At 41.6% G+C, this 19,453-nt stretch overlaps 1 protein-coding gene across 8 annotated transcripts in view; it reads left to right on the top strand.

Annotated features, from left to right (window-relative positions):
- nedd4l (NEDD4 like E3 ubiquitin protein ligase) overlaps nt 1–19,453 on the top strand; it is a 48,849-nt gene that overhangs the window by 19,417 nt on the left and 9,979 nt on the right. For 2 of the 8 annotated variants that reach the window (XM_028600855.1, XM_028600849.1), the window contains 13 exons: nt 4,486–4,536; nt 5,890–5,996; nt 6,332–6,434; nt 7,460–7,614; nt 7,994–8,129; nt 8,251–8,439; nt 8,583–8,660; nt 11,400–11,459; nt 12,965–13,102; nt 14,089–14,271; nt 16,021–16,218; nt 17,252–17,329; nt 19,025–19,079. In XM_028600855.1, coding sequence (XP_028456656.1) covers nt 4,486–4,536; nt 5,890–5,996; nt 6,332–6,434; nt 7,460–7,614; nt 7,994–8,129; nt 8,251–8,439; nt 8,583–8,660; nt 11,400–11,459; nt 12,965–13,102; nt 14,089–14,271; nt 16,021–16,218; nt 17,252–17,329; nt 19,025–19,079 — 1,531 coding nt within the window. Of the gene's footprint in view, nt 1–3,698; nt 3,735–4,485; nt 4,537–5,889; nt 5,997–6,331; nt 6,435–7,459; nt 7,615–7,993; nt 8,130–8,250; nt 8,440–8,582; nt 8,661–11,399; nt 11,460–12,964; nt 13,103–14,088; nt 14,272–16,020; nt 16,219–17,251; nt 17,330–19,024; nt 19,080–19,453 lie in introns of all 8 variants that reach the window. The other 6 variants (XM_028600856.1, XM_028600851.1, XM_028600854.1 and 3 more) reach the window with 5 other exon arrangements.

Below are 19,453 nucleotides of genomic sequence, written 5' to 3' on the forward strand. Positions count from 1 at the left end.
CCCAACCTTTTTGGCTTCAGAAAATTAAGCAATGTATGTTAACCACCTCTTGCCACCGGTTGTATGTATACAAGTCGTGACCAGTTAGCCAAAGAGTAATCTTTACTTCTCAGATTGATTTTTGAAAAAAAATGTTTTTGTGTTGGGTACTCATTGTGTTAGCTGGTAACAAATATACCATCCTGCCAAAAGTGTGACATTATTCCACTGATCAACAAGTGGTTGCAAGTTGCAAAGTTAAAACCCAATGCGCCAGCAAAGGAAGTAACGAAAAATATGTTTACAATTGAGTTTTTAAAATATTAAACAGCTGTGCAAATGTTTAATGAGATTAAAAATTAATCTAGAAATTATAATAATAATTTAGTTTATTTACAAGAAAACACCACAGGGCACCTTTTTAATAGTGAACATAAAATTATGTACTGTAATTAGTTATCTTCCAGTTATATTAATGTAGTTATCTTCCACAATAAGATAATTATATTCCTTTCTGTGTGCCCTGGGGCCTATGCCAGGCTTATGTCACAAGAATAACTGGATTGTATTGGATAAACCAGTTACTCTTGTGTTATGGATTTAAATAAAATACTTCTGGTTTTGTCAGAGTCACAGAGTTGGAAGACCCGTGGCACAATTAGATCTATGATGATGTGATGGCTTGCAAAAATTGGCTGTTCTCTATATGCATATATAATCTTAATATGTTTTTATACAGACGTGGTGTTGTATTACCTCATGGCATCCCATATCTAATGCAGCAAGGAAATCCTCATTTAGACCATAATGACAGGTCTTCCCCAACTGGTAGCCTGGAGTGTGTGTGTGTGTGTGTGTGTGTGTGTGTGTGTGTGTGTGTGTGTGTGTGTGTGTGTGTGTGTGTGTGTGTGTGTGTGTGTGTGTGTGTGTGTGTGTGTGTGTGTGTGTGTGTGTGTGTGTGTGTGTGTGTGTGTGTGTGTGTGTGTGTGTGTGTGTGTGTGTGTGTGTGTGTGTGTGTGTGTGTGGCCAGTTTCCATTCACAAAGAGCTCTTGCAGGCCACTGGGTTTGCTATATTTACCTGAGACGGGGATTGTGGATGGATTTGAGGGGGGGGGGGTACTCTTTTTTTTTTTTATTTTCGTCAAGTATGAGAGAGGTTCAAATGCTATTGTTGTGAAGGGCTTTTCTCTGTCAGCTCTGATTCAATGCATGGCATTGTAATTCAGTTGTGTCAGCACGGAGACTGTTGAGTAGGTGAGATCTTTTCACACTTCAGTGCCAGCCTGGACCCTTTCCAGGTTTCTGTATAACATAAACTCTCTGTCTATTACCACCTCCTCATAAATATCTTCATGGCAGTTCTGCTGAAGTTAGCATTGCCAATTCTTATCACTTGATTTCCTTTCCTTTACTGTCTTAAAGAATCGGTTCACCCAAATAAAACAAAATAAAAAAATTCTCCCACTCACCTCTTGGGGTATCCAGGCATGCTGATAGTTTTGTTTTTTATTTGTTTGGGTCCAACACAGGTGAAGCATTAAACATAATATTTAAAAGATTCAACAGCAACATCAACATAAACAATATCTATAAAAACTGTAGATAATATCGGAGTGTTAACGGGGACAAGGAATGCTGCTTGTCAATGTTTTAAATTTGTCAATGCTGTGAGCACCACTGATGAAATTGCATTCACCTCTATTGTACTGGGTTTGCGGAAGAACATTTTGAGACCGATTTATAAAACCTCAAACCTGTCTGCATACAACTAGAAGTGTTTGAGAACGGTTTTGGGTTAACTGACCTGTTTGGGTTTTAGTCTCAAACTTTTTTTGAGCTCGTTTTACAGTCCTTCATTTGCCTCTTACACTCCTCATCCCTCCTCCTTCTGATGGTCGTTAGTGGCACCCTCCCTCTCCCAGTGTAACCTGGCCCTGGCAGGCAGCTGCAGGCTCAACTGTGACCCTTTGATGACTCTGCAGTTAGATCCCTCTGCGTACACATACCCACAGCTTAAAATGCTTGTAATGGTTAAGGACAGAAAAAAAAATACCATGTGTCCCATGGGATACTGCCATTGCTACTGACTATCTCATAGGTTACAAGCCACAGTGCGGCTATGTTTGATAGGGTCAAGCATGTTTGCAAGTGAGATTTCCAGGTGAATATTAAATGCTCATAGTAACTCAGTGCTTGGCTGGTTAGAGAAATCCCCACAGCATTAATTGTAATTCAGAACTGTATTTATAAAGCACTTTTCAAAGCAAAGTGTTTTTTATTTACAAATTCACATCAGGTCAACACATGTGAAAGAGTGTAATATGATACTGTAAGACTTGTGCTTTCGTTGCGCTCTCCTAGTTCGGCTTAAGTTTATGATTGACTGTTTTGAATTACTTGGGGTTGTTATGCAAGAAGTAAATGAATTGTGTAGTTTGGGAAATGAAAGCAGATACTCAAGATAAGGCTGTTACTTACGTAGTGTGGTGTGCTTTTCCAAGAAGCAATAGTTTGCAACTGTGTTTGTTTCATCATTGAATTAACTTTTTTCTTCTGATGATCGGAATAAACCAGTGTGATTGCTGTATACATTAACATCATACTAGCTTCAGTCTTTATTGTTTTTACTACATTACCTAATTTTTGACATGGAAAAACTACATGTGATGACTTTTAATTAGGGGTGTCACGATTCTCCAAAATCCACGATTCCATTTGACTTTCGATTTTAGTGATTGATTTAAACTTAAACAGTGATTGCATGCCACAATAAGAGCCACTAGATGGCAGAGGGTATTTTACAACAACAGTTTGAGTTTTACGGAGTTTACAAGGTGCAATTGAATGCCCCATGAGTTTAACAAATGAATGCACGTAGAAGTCCTGTCAGAACCCACACTTACCCTTGGTTTATTTAACTCGCTGGAATGCAAAGTCTTGTCACACCAGTGACTTCAAGGAAGTGTTCTGTTGTTTCTCCATCATCTCCGGCTCGGGCAGTGGCCACGGTGTCTGGAAAAGTGCAGCTGCAGGCTACCGGTAAACAACGTTATGCTGTGTCTTTACCTGCATGCTACCCGCTGGTAAGCTACGCTGTGTTTGTTGATGCGTTTTTCTTTTTCTTCGGATGGCAAAAGTAGGCGGAGTGGAGAGAGGAAAAAAATACTGGGGGAATTGCTGATCCTGCTTTTGATTTAGTAATCAAAATCATAAACTCATTTCGATCAATTAAAAATATAAAATCGTGACACCCCTAGATTACAGTTTTGTTTCAAGCTCTTTTTTTTTTTTTTTTTTTTTTTTTTTTTTTTTTGCTGACTTAAAGTTAAAAAGGGACCCCAAATATGAAATGCCATTGTCAAATTAAGTTGATATACAGCGTTCCCCACACTTAAGAATTCAATTGGAAATTGTTTCCATAACTCCATACTGAACTTTTATGACTGTGCTACCTTTGTGCGGCAGTGAAGCAACTTTTACAGATGCCAGACGATTGAAAAAGTCTTCAGTTGTATTAAAGCTTGTGCAGCACAGAAGACTCCCAGGTTGCTCCTAAGTCTCCGACAACCCACAGGTGGACCATAACTCAAACTGAAAAACACTGGCCTAAAAGTGTCACGCATTGTTTCAACTCAGCCTTTCCTGTCAAACCAGTGTCAACAAACAAATAATTGTTAGTTAATGCCTGTTGTCTAAATCAGTTGTGTCCCACACACAGGCTACTTCCAAGAATGGCATTTTCCATCTCACACAGGTAATCATTGCTCCTACTGGGGGCTGCTGCTGTGCAGCTCAATCATCATCAGTCCCCCCTTTTCCTCTCAGTCTGCATTCATTACAACAAAAGGATGGACAAATCTACAGGCTTCTTAAATCTGAAACAGAAATTCCTCCCTGGTTCTCCCCTGTTGTCACATCTATCCTTCTATCCCTCTGTCTGGCTGACTTGGCTTCAATCTGGTGGCAGTGGGTGTTGTTTTTCCTTGCTGGGTTCAGGGGTTCTTCTCCTATGAAATGATACTGAAGGCCTGTCCATAAATAAAACCTTAGTCCGAGCCTTCTGCGATGGACACTTGTGGAAATCTAATCAGTAGAGAAGATTAAAAAAAAGTTGCCTAATAAGCCACAACAAACTAGCCCAAATATTATATGATAATTTAAGTTACAGGTAAAAATTGCTCAAAAATAACATTGCCCTTCCATCTGAGATTTTCAGGTCAATACAGGTGTTCATAAAAAAAAAAAAAAAAAAAAAAAAAGGCTAGAGGTAATTTATGGACAGGGCTGTCCATGAAATAAAAATCTTTGTCTCTTTTCTGTCTGTGATGAATAAAAACAAAGTGGTGCTGGACATTCTGGTGCATTACGTAATTCACCTCAACATTGTGGTTTTTTCCCTCTCTCTTTCCCCTCCTGGAAATGTTGGTATTCCCCAGACACACTGAAAAAGCTGTTACTTTTTAAAATGAAGCTGCTGAAGGTGACCCTCTCATTTTCTTTCCCAGACCAGAGATGATTTCCTGGGACAGGTTGATGTTCCTCTTAGTCATTTGCCGGTGAGTTATTTGTGTGTGTGTGTGTGTGTGTGTGTGAGACTGTGTGTGTGTGACTAACTGTGTTTTGAATACTCAGCTTTTTCTTATCTTCAATTTTGCTCTGTCTGATTAACCTCTGTGAAGGTTAGACAGAAAGTGTTTGTGTGAGAAAGTGCTAGCCTCACAAGTAGCATGTTGTGGTTAAACAGCACACACTGTGTTAGAAATGGAAATCGGGCGGTTTAGAATATAAACGGAGGTAGCTATCCTGAGGGCGGGCTAACCTCAGGGCCAATAGAAAAAGACACACTTGCATGTACTTGATTGGATACTGTGGACTGCTGAGAGGTAAACACTTTTAAAATCAGTAACATTAGAGTTTTTACAGTTTAGGTTTGATGTAAGTGAACAGGACCTGAAACCAGAAAATAGACCTGCAAGTCATTCTCCCCTCCTCTTCTCAGCTGTGTTGTCAGACTGATTGGGGCTCTCTGAAGTTCTGTAAAAGTTTATCAGTAAAAGGTGTTTGGGTTAATTAATGTCCTGATTGACTCCCATAGGTTCAGGAAAATTAGCAGCCTCAGCTGAGTTATGTTGAGAGATGGAGTCAGTCGACGTGAGAATATTTGGTCCTAATCTTATTTTAGCAATTAAACGAATAAACTGAGCATGAATAAGCTGCTGCATTGCATGTATAGATGGTGTGATCAGTGTGTTTTTGATGTTGTAGGAAGTCTTATTCAGTTACTGGACATTACTTTAGTCAGCCATGTTGACTCATCGGAAGCAATCTGGTAGCTACATTTGCTTTGAGGAAGCTTAAGGCTTACTTAAACCCTTTTTATGCACTATACAGCATGAAACCTTAAGCCAGCTCATGAACCTACCCCTGTTTTGTATGAGTCATACACAAGATAGAGTACTGTACATGTTGGGTTCAGGCTTTGAACAGCAATGTTTTTAAACAATCATTTTGATGAAATATTTACAAAACGTGATATCACTTCCTAAAGCCTAATATGTTTGGTCCCAACAGCTTCACCACATCTCAAATTATTACTTTTTGTTGCTTTCAATATTGTACTTTTGATTTGGAAACTGATTGATTTAGTGGTAGGTTACAGAGCAGTATATGGTGAGCAGCCTGTGTGGACTGGTTTTTCCCAGTCAGAGAGTAGTGGGAGATTGCTGTGTATTACAAAAGACCTTTCTATGTAACGGGAGAAGCTCACCATTGCATAATGATCCTGGGATGGCTGCGCAGAGGGTGGCAGCCGTTCTGTAAACTCGTGACTCTGATATTCTGACACCGTCTAACGTGTATTTGTGTGTTCAATTGATTACTGCCAATAAATGCCTCCTCTTGATTTGCAGACAGAGGACCCTGCTATGGAGCGGCCGTACACATTTAAAGACTTCTTGTTGCGGCCCAGAAGGTCAGTTTCTGCAGGACGTGACAAACAGGATGTGACAAGTAAACAGTGAGGACCCAGTAATGTAACTTCTTAGGTTAAATTGTGTCTGATTTTTCCCCCATTAGCAATTGGAATAGACATTGACAGATTATGAAACTCACTGTGACGGTAATCATGCTTTGCAACGCCATGTAGACTGGTGTCATGTCTCCAGAGACTATCAAGTTCATGTAACGGTCAGTTGAACACTGAAGGTGAAAGACCATCTGGTGTTTATAGGCAGTTTGGTAACTCCCCTGTATTTCTAAGCAATTAGCCTGCAAGGGCTTCTAAAGGGTGCAGACCTGGTTTTAATGTGCTGGTTTCAAGTGGGTCCGTTTTTGCTGATGTTATCCTTCTAGTCACAAGTCCAGGGTGAAGGGTTACCTGCGTCTGAAGATGGCCTATCTGCCCAAACAAGGAGGACCCGAAGAGGAGGCTGGAGAGATGAGGGAAGAGGCTGAGGTAAGGTCATGGCTGTTGATGTTGTTTTAATAGTAAGCCAAACCAGAATCTATTTTTATTTATTCCTCCCACACAAAGAAAAAACACATCTAAGCTTAAAGATGAATGTGAGAGTCCCAATTTGGACCAATAAAAATGTGAGCTTATATTTTGCTTAGAATGAGAGAAGAAAGGTTGGCTCTTCTTTTTATTATTTTCTCTAAGAATTTGGGCAGCATCTTGCTGCCAATATCTGGTGAAAGTCTTTTCCAGGTCAGGGTATGGAAAAACCATTTACAATTCTGCCAATTATTTGGAGAAATAGGAGCCTCTTCTCTTTTACTTTATGTGAGTTCTTGTATGTGTGCTCAAGTGTAGATTTCTTGTGGTTGTGGAAGAGTGCTAGAGAGGCACTATACATTTTGTGAATGGCTTCACAGATTACACAAATGTGAGTTTTAGCAGGCAAAGTATGAAAACTGTATTGCCAATTCGCTAACCACCCTTTACTTCATGCTCTCTCTGTGAAAAATCTCAAATTTTCACTCTAGATTATTATTTTTTTTACTTCTGTACACTGACCTCTTAAATTAAATGTCTGTCTTGTTTTGTGTTCCTTTAAACCAATCACAGCCGTCCTGGACGTGTATGTCAGGCTTTATCCCAGCAAAGTACATCCATTGAGCCAGACTACTTCTCTGCCAATGTATCCTCAAAAAGAGAGTTCACATTTGTCATCTCTGGTAGTGATATACATAAACATTAGCTCAGATCCTGTGGTCCGAGATATCCTACCCAGGCGGCAGCTTGTCAAACAAAAAGAAACCCCAGTAAATGCTAACATAAACATTTTAAAACCACAACACAGCAACACGTTTTAACCAGCCACAAGTGAATCCAACATCTTTAATGTATTTCCATGCTTGAATCCCCTCTTAAATTGGATGTCCATGTGTGTCTGACAAGCTGTCAGCTCACTGGGTTAGCTGTGAATAGTGATTTACTAATGCTGCCTCATGTCAGAAAATCTGAACTTTCTCTTTCAGGGATGGGATGAGTCTGCAGACTCGGGCTCCCAGCGACCCCAGCAGTTGCTTCCTCCGTTGCCTCCAGGCTGGGAAGAGAAGGTGGACAACCTGGGACGCACCTACTATGTCAACCACAACAAACGCAACACACAGTGGAAGCGGCCCTCCAACATGTACGCCTGATCTCTCTCCTTAAGTTCTTCTATTTAAAATCTATTTTTCAAATTGGTTAAATGAGAAAATCTTAGTTCAGCACAACGGCGGTACCACAGACATGAAGAGTACCTTTTTAAAAGTATACACTTTATTACATGGGTATATAAATCCATGTACGTGTATGTGAGGGGTTATTTTCTGTATGAATGAATCACTGGGTCAGTGTGTCCAATCCTACTCAAGAACTTTACTGTACTACTACCTTATCTATGTATAGTAATTTAGTTTTCATTTACCTAGCTGCAATCCTGGCTTAATCTAATGTTAAGGGCATATTTCTAAGCAGTCATTTTGTGACTTACTAACTTTTGTATGAAATAACTTCTTCTCCTTCAGGGATGTGATTTCAGAGACTGAGAGTGACAATCAACAGCGCCAGATCAATCAGGAAGCACACCGTGTTTTCCGTTCGAGACGCCACATCAGTGAAGACCTAGAGAACGAGCAACAGGAGCCCAGGGACATGGACAATGTGAGAGAGAAGAGCAAACGCATGCATACAGCATATGCATACTAAGCCACAGCTACCTCAAGTGATAAGGTCACTAAAATGATATTATTGTTTCATGGCTGTGTCTCATTGTAACCCTTAGTCGTGGGATCTCATCACAGAAGAGGATCCTAGCGAAAGCCTGGCCCAGTCTCTGCCTGGCCCCTCTTCAGTCTTGACACCGCAACTAGCGCAGACACCCGTCACCCAGGATTTCTCTGAAGATTTAAATCTGAGGCTGTCACTTACTCCGGATACGAACGGCGAAGTGCCAGGGCCCAGCTCTGCTCTGGTGAGACTGCAGTTTTCTCCACGTTTGAATGACTTAATGGTGTAAATGTAGGCAGGTCTTTTTCTGTCCGACATTAAAGTGGCAGGCAGTGCTAGCAATAAAGTCTTTCTTTCTTATTTCCCACGCTTACTTTTGTTTAACAGAGCCAGCTGTCAAACCGACTCCGATCCTCAAGTATGACGGATGGTGTCAGTGATCAAGCCCAGGCTCCTCCTCTTATGGTACATATTTCTCAACCTCCGCATTTTTCTCCATCTTTATCTCTTTCTCCCTTTCCTTTGCATGTCTCAGTGCTGTGGGTGTACCACACATCAAGTCACCTTCTTTGCTCCTGCTTGCATTTAAAATGTCTTGTTCACGCTAGGCTCATATGTTCTTCCTCCTCACCCTTCCTTCCTGCTCTCTGTGCTTCTTCGATTTTCCTGGTACCTCCTTTCTTCTTGCCTCTGTAGGATAACCACACCTCTTCCTCCCCCTCCTCTCCCACCACTACTCTTTGTGATTCACTCGCAGCAGCTATGTTTGATGTATTGTAGAAATGTTGGCGTTATAGCTGTGCGCCAGCAGAATGACCATTCCAGTAGAAACCATTGGCAAATAAGATTAAAGGTATAGTAAGCGATTTTAATCCAATACACTTTTTGTCAAATTCAGCAAATATCTCCTCACACTCACCTAGCTCTCTTTCGTCTGTGTGCGCTCAAAAAAAAAAAATCCGGTGTTCCTACACAGCCCTGGCTGTGTAAATGCAAAACAAACATAAAGGTGCGCAACAGCACCAAAACACTATTCCAGCCAATCAGCAACAGGCGGCGCCAGTTGCTCGTGTAAGCGAGTGACAGGGTTGGGGGGAGGGGGAGGCAGCATGTGAATGTGCCGGGGCTTGGCAGGAGTTATCAAGAGATCACTGAGAAACAACAAAAGAGGAAAAGGTCTTTTAAGAATAGAAATAAAAAAGAAGTTGAATAACCGGGGAAAGGAGGAAGAGCCTTGGTAACATCATTGAGGCTTTCCAACGCTGCAGAAATCGCCGTGATTTCAAAGGAATGAAAACTGATGATGGCTATCGTCCCAATGGACTAGTGAGTAATAACCTTTTTCAATAGGTCAGTTTAATCTCGTTCGTTGGCCATTGTTTGTGTTGGCTGCACCCAACTGGTTGGCTTTACAGCAGTAGCGACAGTTTGCTAATCCACAACCTAACGTGAGCTAACATCGACTCTGCCAAATTTAGTTTAGTCAGCAGAGACACTAGCAGAAGTGTTTCGCTGGTTGCCATGGCAATGCGCGGCCACTAATCTACAATCAACAGTCTTTACGTAGCATCGCTTACTGCACCATTTTAAGGTCAGCACCACACATCAGATCACACGTTCACCAGAGAGTCCTGAGTCATAGCATCAGTGGGGATTCAGCTCGAATAAACTGTCACAAGATCTGAGTCAGATGTTTGTCACACAGCTGAGTCACAGTAGGGAGCTTTGCATTGTCAAACCGAGGAAAAGTACAGGTGCTGATGTCAGCCTTCTCCCTTGAAGGACTGGATAACAGGAGGCTCGTTAAGAAGCCTTCAGAAGAGAAATACAATCAGCATTTGTTAGTGTGAGGACTTAGGGAAGGCTAGTTACAGTTCCACCAGATATTAAATGTGTATGCAGGTGGATGGGTGCCGTTTCTACCTACCAATTGATATGACATTCCCTCCTAGATAAAGGTAGCCTTCACTTGTCTTGACTCTTTTCTTGTCAGTTACCCTTAAAGGATAAAGCTAGCATTAATCTATATTTTTCCTATTGTCATTAAATCCCATAAAGATACTAAAACCAACGATGTTTTAGTCCGTCACTCAATACTTTCCGACTTCCTTACCCTGTCTATAGCACTCAGACCCATTGGTTCCTACTGAAGACGAACGGGTCATACATATATAGTTTCATTTTTTTTTTAAAGAGTCAGTAATTTCCTAAAACAGCTGGGCTCTGTAGTTTTTAGGAAATGTTCCTCAAACGGGAGTAAATAATGCATTTGTTGGGGACTATTTTCAGCCGTAGATTAATACACATTTAGTGCTCTGGTTATTATTAACAGAAGCAGGATGTTGTGGGATTGACTCAAAATAAAATAAATAAAAAAAATATTTTGCACAACAATGGAGGCCTACGGCACCCAGAAATAACCCACTGTATGTGGTTGGGGGTTGTTTGTTGAATTTAAATGTCTTCCAGGTTTATAGTAAAGTAATAAGCAGAACAACATCCAGTGTCTTTAAGCTCTGCCGAACTGCTGAACTACACGGGTATTGTCATTTTACATGTCTTTTGGATTGCTTTGTTGAAACTACAATTTCTATTGTTTTCTTTCCCCTGCAATGTCATTTTCTTACAATTCATGTCTGAGATTCAAACTCCTTTTTTGTGAACTTTCTTTGATCTTCAGCACAGTAAATCACTTTCGCTGCTCTAACAGTTTCAGGACAGAACCGTTTTCTCTGACTGGTGTTACTGTATCTTGAACATCCTTTTTAACTTGGGTTGAGATTAAAGATGCCTGCACCAACTGAAGATACATTTACTGTTCAGGGAAAATAATGATGCAAAATGTCTTCCTTTCAGCAGGGAAATGCAAGCTTCTGCGGCTTGGACTGTCTTAATATTTAAATTTACTCTTCTTGAAAGTTCCTGGCAGCACACTGCTAAAAGCTTCCCTAACCTCCATTTTGTGTAATCACGTCCAAATTGATTGTGCTCCTTCCTGCTACCCGTCGTCAACCTCACAGCTCGTATGCTTCAGTGGAGGAATCTCCCCCCTTTCTGTCACTCCCCTTTGTGCATTCAGTTTTTCCTCACTCAACCTTCACTACTACCCAAACACTCCCCCCTTGCTCTGTTACTTTCACCCTGGCATTGAAAACTTAACCTACAGTGAACTAAAGGCCGTCTTACCATGTTGTCTACCACCAGCAGGCTTCCCAGACCAGAAGAACAAGAGCTCAAACTGTCTCAGGTGTTGAGGAAGCCATGGTAATATCTCAGTTTATTTACAATTTAAAGCCTATCAGTCGTCCACCTCTTAGTTCCCAGATACCACGTAGGATGAGCTATATGTGTCCCCTGACTAGTTTTGTGAATTACTTTGATAAACTCCTACACTTGCCTGAAGTGGATGGCTTATTGTGTGTGTGTGTGTGTGTGCACGTGTGTGTGTGCACGTGTGTGTGTGTGTGTGTGTGTGTGTGTGTGTGTGCGTGTGTGCGCTTGATTCTGGATGGGATATGAATTCAAGTTTAACTGGAGAATGTGACTCCTGAAATTCACATGACATGATCCACTAGAAAGATGATGTATCACTCTGCTGGATTTGTTGGAACTACACACTCGCGCTTGTAAACCCGTGTGCAGTTTGCTAGTCTGGCTAGTATTGGCATTTCTTTAAACCAATCACAATCATCATGGGCGGTGCTAAACTCACGGCATGGAGCCGCTGCAAAATAGTAGTGCGAGAGATTGGACAGGTAGTCTAGCTAGCGGTCTCAGGAGCAGTCAACCATAGTCCTCATAAATCCACCGGAGTTTAAAATTCCAACACAAAGAAAGAGGAAGGAAACTGACATCAGCGGAAATACATGCATCCGGCAGAATTTACTGCAGCACCGGAGCAATCCCGGAAGTGGAACGTCAAGGATACAGTCTAGCATTTTGCCAACCTCAGCGTCTAAACTTACAGAGACATTTGAGTGCGCCTAATTCATTTTTCACATTTACACACCCCAAAGTTCACTCACATATGCATCAAAATGCTTGCACCGTGGAGTACAGTAAAGAAAGGAGACCGATCCATTAAAATATGCCTGATAAGCTTGGGACATCTCTGGTGTCCAATGTTCGAGGGTGCTGTCCTTGCGCAGACAAAACTAAAATTCCACCACAGTTAATGTAGTTGGTGTAGGTCGCTGGTTCAATCCCCAGACCTCATTATCACCACTGAGGTGCCCTTGAGCAAGGCCCTTAACCCCAACCGCTCCAGTGGAGCTGCTCAGTGGCCAGCAGATCAGACTGTGGTTGTGCTTCCAGGTATGCATGTGTAACTGTGTGAATGTGACAGGTCGTCGTTGCAAATGAGAAATTGTTCTCAATCGACTTACCTGGATAAATAAAGGTAAAAAAAAATAATCTTGTGATCGTTTGATTTGATTCGTTGATTTCAGGAATCTTGATGCTACTAATGGTTAATTGTTCACTCAGCAAAGTAGTAATGATCCACTACTTTTTCCCATGTGGTGTTTATTTTAGTACAACTCTGTTTCATTGTGGGTGAAGGTTCACGTTCGACACAGATATTTTGTTACATGTTGTTCCTAAACTGTTTCGGTCACTGTGCTGCACAGCTTAAATGGGGAAAAGATTTTAAAGCTGTATTTTTTTTTTTTTTTTTTTTTTTGTATATTTTATCCCTCCACATATCCTTACGCATACCAGCATGTACTGATTAGTTGTCTTTGCTTTGCTCTCTCTCTACACTTGGCCAGTCTCCCTCGGCGACTGCTTACGCATTGACCACCCCTGGCCTGCCCCCTGGATGGGAGGAGAGGAAGGACGGCAAGGGAAGAACTTATTACGTCAACCATAACAGCCGCACCACTACCTGGACTAGGCCAATTGCGCAGGTACAGCAGGTCTAAAGGCTGAGCTGGATTCTATGCATAGGACTGGAGCTTTCCTTCGGCCTCTGTCATGGCCTAGGCCTGTGTGTCGGATCTCTTCCTCTGTTCCCCCTCTGTTTCTCCTCTGTGTAGCCATAAAGAATGACGGAAAGAGAGACAGCTTTGCGACCTCAAAGGCTCCTTTTCTGTCTTTCTCTCTCTCCGGTTTCCTCTTCTGTCCAACTTTACTGTATGTCTTCTTCCTCTTGTCTAGCATTTAGTTTGATACTCTGGATGAAGTGCAACTCTGTATTGGTCACGCCTGTCTAAACCCTGGCATGGAACTGCAACCACCACTTTTCCTTCCCTTTTCCCATTTCTACCCTGTTTTTCCACTTGTCTTCCCCCTGTCTTTCTCTCTGCAAATGTGGCAGCTCCACATAGTCTGAGCTCAAGGAGTGACTGCTACATGGGACTGGGTGTATGTTTAATCCTTTACCTCTTTGAAATCCACCCTTTTCATATCTGCTTTTAGCAGACCACCGCCGCTCATATCATGCATTTTCATCTGTTGTCTCTCATCACCTGGTCTTCTCGTTCTATGATTCTCATCTGTTTTTGTTATTACTCTACCAAATGATTAACATAACAAAATCATAGCATTGCTTTGTTTTTGGTACATACGGTAGTCGTATCTTACTATACCAGCCACTTGGGTTAGGATTATTATGTAACTGATCCCAAGCCTTTGTCCCTGTTTTCTAAGATGGATGCAACATCTTAATCATACTTTGAGCAACATTATTGATTGTCTTCTTGGGCCAATATGATCCATGCTTTTGACACTTTAGGAATCCTTTCCCTGAGAGAAAAGCTTGCATCCAGACCTTCCCATTGCAGACAAACATCTCCTGACAGCCAACATGACTATGATGAGAACATGTTTAGTTTTTTTTTCGCAACCTTATTCCAACCCCGCTTAACCTCAAAAGTGCTATTTTCACTGACAGCTGACTGAAGACGGAGCCATCGCCTCAGCAGCAGCAGAAGCATCAGGAGGAGCCTCGGCCCCGACACCCCCATCCACCCCCTCCTCCTCTTCCAATGCCTCCAACAACCACCTCCATGAGCCCCAAGTCCGACGACCTCGTAGTCTCAGCTCCCCTACTGTCACCCTTTCCACCCCCTTGGAGGTGAGAATAAGTCACCTGTACTGTACCGTCCCGCTTTTCCATATCCTTTCCCTTTTTTCTTCAATCTTTACCCTTCCACACTTCCTTGTCATGCAATCCGTCATTACCATCCCTTTTGAATATGACTAAATCATGATCCTCAACCATCTCCCATCAGCCAATCCTCGATTTCCTTCTTTAATATTGCACCGTTTTTGTCATCTCTCTTTCTTTCAGGTAAACTCTGTCTTGATGCTGCTTTTCACACTCTTAAGGCTTAACAACCCTGTGGAAATCTTTTCTTCTCATCCCTTCTTTTCATCTCTCCATTGAGGATGATTTTCTTTCTTCATACTGCTTTTTTTTTCCATCTTTAACGGAGAATGAGCATTAAATATGAGTAAAGCTCGGACCAATGTGAAATGGTCCGAGCTTTACTTCAGCTTTGTTATTCCTGAGTTTGTTATGCACTCTGCGCGGTCAGAATTTCCTTCTGCAGCACAGTGTGTTTTAAAGCCATAACAGTACGAGGCTGGTGTTGTAAATCCAAGATGGTAGATTCAGTTACTGCTGGAAGAATACATTATTTGAATGGATCACAGGTCCCAAATGATTGCTGTAATTTGCTAAAGCAAACCCGGGGATATCCAAATCTATGATATTGATCTCGGAAACTAACCATTAAATCTAGAGGCCGTTTTAGTAACACAAAGGCAACCACAAAAGCAAATAAAAACGAGTTCTCGTAGGTAACATTTGAAGATTAATTTGTACTGTGTGTGTGAACATGCACTTGCAGCTCAAAGCAGCTGACATTTTAGAAAACTTGTGAAACTTTTGCCTGTGCACATTTAACTTTAAACTGTGTGGTGTAGCTATAAATCCACCACACAAACAGTTGGTCTCGTTTTGACGTCTTACTGCATTTAATGGCTTGGCTCGGTGCTACTACCAAGGGAACTGACCTGAAGAAGGTTTAATTAAGTTGTGTGTCTGTGTGTTAACAAGGCATTGTAGAGGTAAAAGGAAGTGAAGTGAAATTGTAATTACAACTTTTAGAAGAGGTGAGAGGTCTGTGGATTAATTAATGCAGTCTTTTCTCTTGTTAAAAACGAGATCTGTCAGTGATAATTACTGCTAAATGAATATGATGTGGGAACACTCATTAGCCTGAGAAACTTATGTTTGTTTAATGTTGCTTCAGAAGTTTTTAAGATGCCAGAAATGTCAGGTTTCCTGTAGATAAATGGTGTCTGGAATAGTGGTATTATATGACCATGGTCTCCATCCATTACCAGAAATAGATTCATAAAGAGGTTTGGTCGTTTTACAGTAAAACATCTTAAGTTTTTCTTGGACTTTTAAATCCTTGGGAACAATGAAGGAGTAAAAATCTAAAAGTGGTTACTGTACCATTAAGCCTCAGAGGGAATATCCAGGGAATCCGTAAAAACTGAAATCTGTAGAATTTTGATTGGACAACTTGACAGGCCGATGGCGTACGCAGCATGGTTGTTGATTAGCTCCGTCCCTCTTTACACGTGAATCAAAAGAATATTCGGCCATGGGGATGTTTTTTCTAATCATATTCAGTTTTCTAACCAGAATACGAAGGGAACTCTTCGAAGACTGGTTTACATCCTTTTTATTGTCTGTTGTGTTTCAAAGGATCATTCATCTACATTTGGTTATAACTTTAGTGCTCCCCTTTTTAGTCTAATAGGAGTGATAGTGATTAGGCTTCATTTTATTTTCCCATTTTGGTTTCAGGGAGCCAACAACATCCAGGTGCGGAGGGCTGTAAAGGACACGTTCTCCAACCCGCAGTCTCCCCAGCCGTCCCCCTACAGCTCCCCCAAGTCCCAGCCCAAGACACAGCAGAGCTTCCTGCCCCCAGGCTGGGAGATGAGGATAGCCCCCAATGGACGGCCTTTCTTCATCGACCACAACAGCAGAGTCACCACCTGGGTGAGCTAACACACTGTGGTAACAGGCTGGAACTGAATAGTAATTTAGGCTTGAAAATATGAAATATATGACTAAAGGGTGAAGCTTTAATTTGCAGAGCTGTAATTTCCTAACCATTTCCTACTAAGTTTCCAGGAAAGAAACTGTTATTTGGTAATAATTATAGGGAATATAAGTTGAGATCCAATGAACTGCTTGCATCAAATCAAGCACAAGGTCAGCCGACAAGCATGCAATGCAGCATACCCCAAGGGGGTGGCTGTGGCTCAGACTCTGAGGTAGAGAGGGTCGGCCACAAGATTGGCGGTTCGATCCCGGCCTCCTACATGTCAAAGTGTCCTTGAGCAAGACACTGAACCCCAAGTTGCTCCCTGGACGCTATGTGGAGTCCACTGCTGCTAATGCTTATAGGATGGGTTCAATTCAGAGATATAATGTCACTACATTATACTGTACGATTGTATGTGACGAATAATAACGTTTCTTCTATATATGAAGTTCCAATAACGAACAATGAATGAGTATTTGCTTAGGTTTAAATTTCAAAGTTTCAAAAGCTGTCTAAAAAAACTTGTAGACAGCTGTGTAAAAACTCAACTAAACTGATATAACTGTATTACACTTTTGTTTCTATTTTCTTTATAATTAGTGCCAATTTACATAGCTCTTTCCATTAAAACCTGTTAGGACAAAAGTGTACAGTAAAGGCAAATGAAGCTATACAATTTAGAAGTGGATTATTATTTTTGTTTCTGCATGCGGTTGTGGGCTGTTATTTTGACAGTTCTATTTGATAAATAGACACTACAAATCTAGGGCAGTGGTTAGTGTTGATATTCCGGGATGTTGTAGTGACATCTGGTGGTGTGAAAGTCAATCAGACATTTAGTTCAGTCCTTGATAGGATTCAGCTCCTCAGACCAAGGAGTTGTGTTATATGTTCAAGCTTTTTTCCTCACCCTGTATTGGAATAAATAATTAGCATTTCTGTATCTCTTCCTTCCCTGCCCTCCCTCTCTCTTTTGACAACCAGGAGGATCCCAGGTTGAAATATCCAGTCTATATGAGGAATAAGAACTCAATGGAGCCTGGTGAACTTGGTCCTCTTCCTGTAAGTACAGTCACAATAAGACCAACTGCGTACCCTAGAACAACCTCATAGGTCCCAATAATTGCCTCGCTTTGTTCACTCATTACTCACTCATTAACTTGCCGTTACCAAGATGTACTTTATTATGTGTAAACTGTGTAACCAGTTCCCTAAGATAAACTTTGAATGAGAAAAGGTATTTATTTGACCTCGTTGCACCATCAGTGGCTTTTCTTATATTTTTGTTGTGGTTTTGGTCTACAGGTCACCTTAAAATGTGTTTTAAAAGCTATGTGAATGAAGTGGCTTTTGAGGAAAAGAATGAGGCATGGTCTTGTGATCAGACTGTATCAGACATTTCCTTTTTTAGTCCTGTTAGAAAAGAGGGTGACAGTGGGAGAATGTCACTGGCGAGGATGAGAAAACAGAGTCTGGGGGCTGAGTGATAATCCCTATTTAGGAGGCGAAGACTGTCTGCCACCTGCACTATTATCTGTTTGACAAAGACAAACCCCCAACAAATGTTACTGTAGGTAGCTGTTGAATAACCAAAGCTTCATAGGTTTGTACATCTCACAGGCTTGTGTGATGTGTGCATGTGTGTGTGTTCTCTCTCCCTCTTTCTCTTTCTCTTTTTTTCTCTCCGTTCTGGTGGATCTAATGTATGCTGGCCATGTCTGTTTGGCAGAACCTACCAGAGGAGGTTGGTTGGTGCCTCCCTCCCTCTGCCTGCCTTTCTACCTGTCTGGTCCGGTCTGGTCAAATGCCTGCAGACAGCCTTGCGCTTTCTTTTTCTTTTCTTTGTTCTACTCTCTCTCTCTTTGTATCTTTTCTCTATCTCTCTCATGACCGGCATGGATGGGCTGTACCTTTCCCTTCCTTTTTATCATAAGTATTTTACCCCACTTCCTCTCTCTGTGCGTCCCCTCCTGCACCACCACTTCTATGATTAACATTTGGAGCTCCCGACCATTCTCCTGGGATTCCCTCCGAGTGCTCCATGTCTGTGTACCTGTTTCAGTGTCTGAGGCACAGATAAGACGAGTTGGGAAAGTGGATCGAGGCAAGGCGCACCGGGCATTTGTTAGGGAGGGAATGAGAATGAACAAGAAGCGCTGAAGGAGGAGAACCGGGTTGAACAAAGGGGGCAGAGGGAGGGAGAGAAAGGAGCTATACATGTTAGAGGAAGGAACTGGCTGTATGCTGCATGTGTTATCAGCATTCCAATCTGGTCTCTCTCATGCAGTAGCAGCATACTTAAACACACATACTGTTAGGTTCACCCTGTTTGACACATTGTCAGACTCGGTGCCTTTCCCCACCCCTTTCTCTCAATCTACTGTTTTACTTGCCTGTGTGTGCGTGTGCGTGTGGCACTGTACTGAGTGGTCACCGTGTCAGTGGTGGTGTACTGGTTTGAACCCGTAGTGGTTATTAACCTTTATGTTGTGGTCGTATCCCTGCCTTGCTGACGTCTCAGACCTTGATTCAAATAGGAGAGAAAATCCTTTTAGTTCCCTTTGTGGTGTTTGATTGAGCTTGCCTCAGTGTTCAGACCATTTGATACTCAAGTCAAGTTCAATCAAGCATAAAATAAAAAGGACAAAAAAAGTGGATGGATTTTAAATTACTATTTGAGCATGGCCTGTTTTTAATAGTACTATCTAATGGTGAATTAGCTTTTTCTCACTCTTCTTCTTTTTTTGTTCCTTCTAGCCTGGATGGGAAGAAAGAATTCATTCAGACGGACGCACCTTCTACATTGACCACAGTAAGACGACTCCATCATACCACTTTCTGTGTCTTCCATGCTTGCATTTGGTCATGTGTGTCATACTTAATCGGTCTTTCTCTTAAATTACTTTTTATAGTGTGTAGTGGTTGCATGGCAGCCACAGATTTTTCAGTGTCCGGGACCGCAAAGCACCTCGTCCATTACAGCAGAAACTCAGTGGACAGGTCATACGGTTGAGGATGTATTGTATGATGGCCTGATGCCACTTAAATGAAAGTTGTATGGTCATACGAGTGTTAAAGAGGGACTGCAACTAACAAGTACTTTCATTACTGATTAATCTGTTGATCATTTCTTGGATTAATTGAGTAATTTGGGAAAGAAATTGTGAAAAAGTGCTCTTTACATTT

The sequence above is a fragment of the Perca flavescens genome, chromosome 16 (assembly GCF_004354835.1).
Source record: "Perca flavescens isolate YP-PL-M2 chromosome 16, PFLA_1.0, whole genome shotgun sequence".
Lineage (NCBI taxonomy): Eukaryota > Metazoa > Chordata > Actinopteri > Perciformes > Percidae > Perca > Perca flavescens.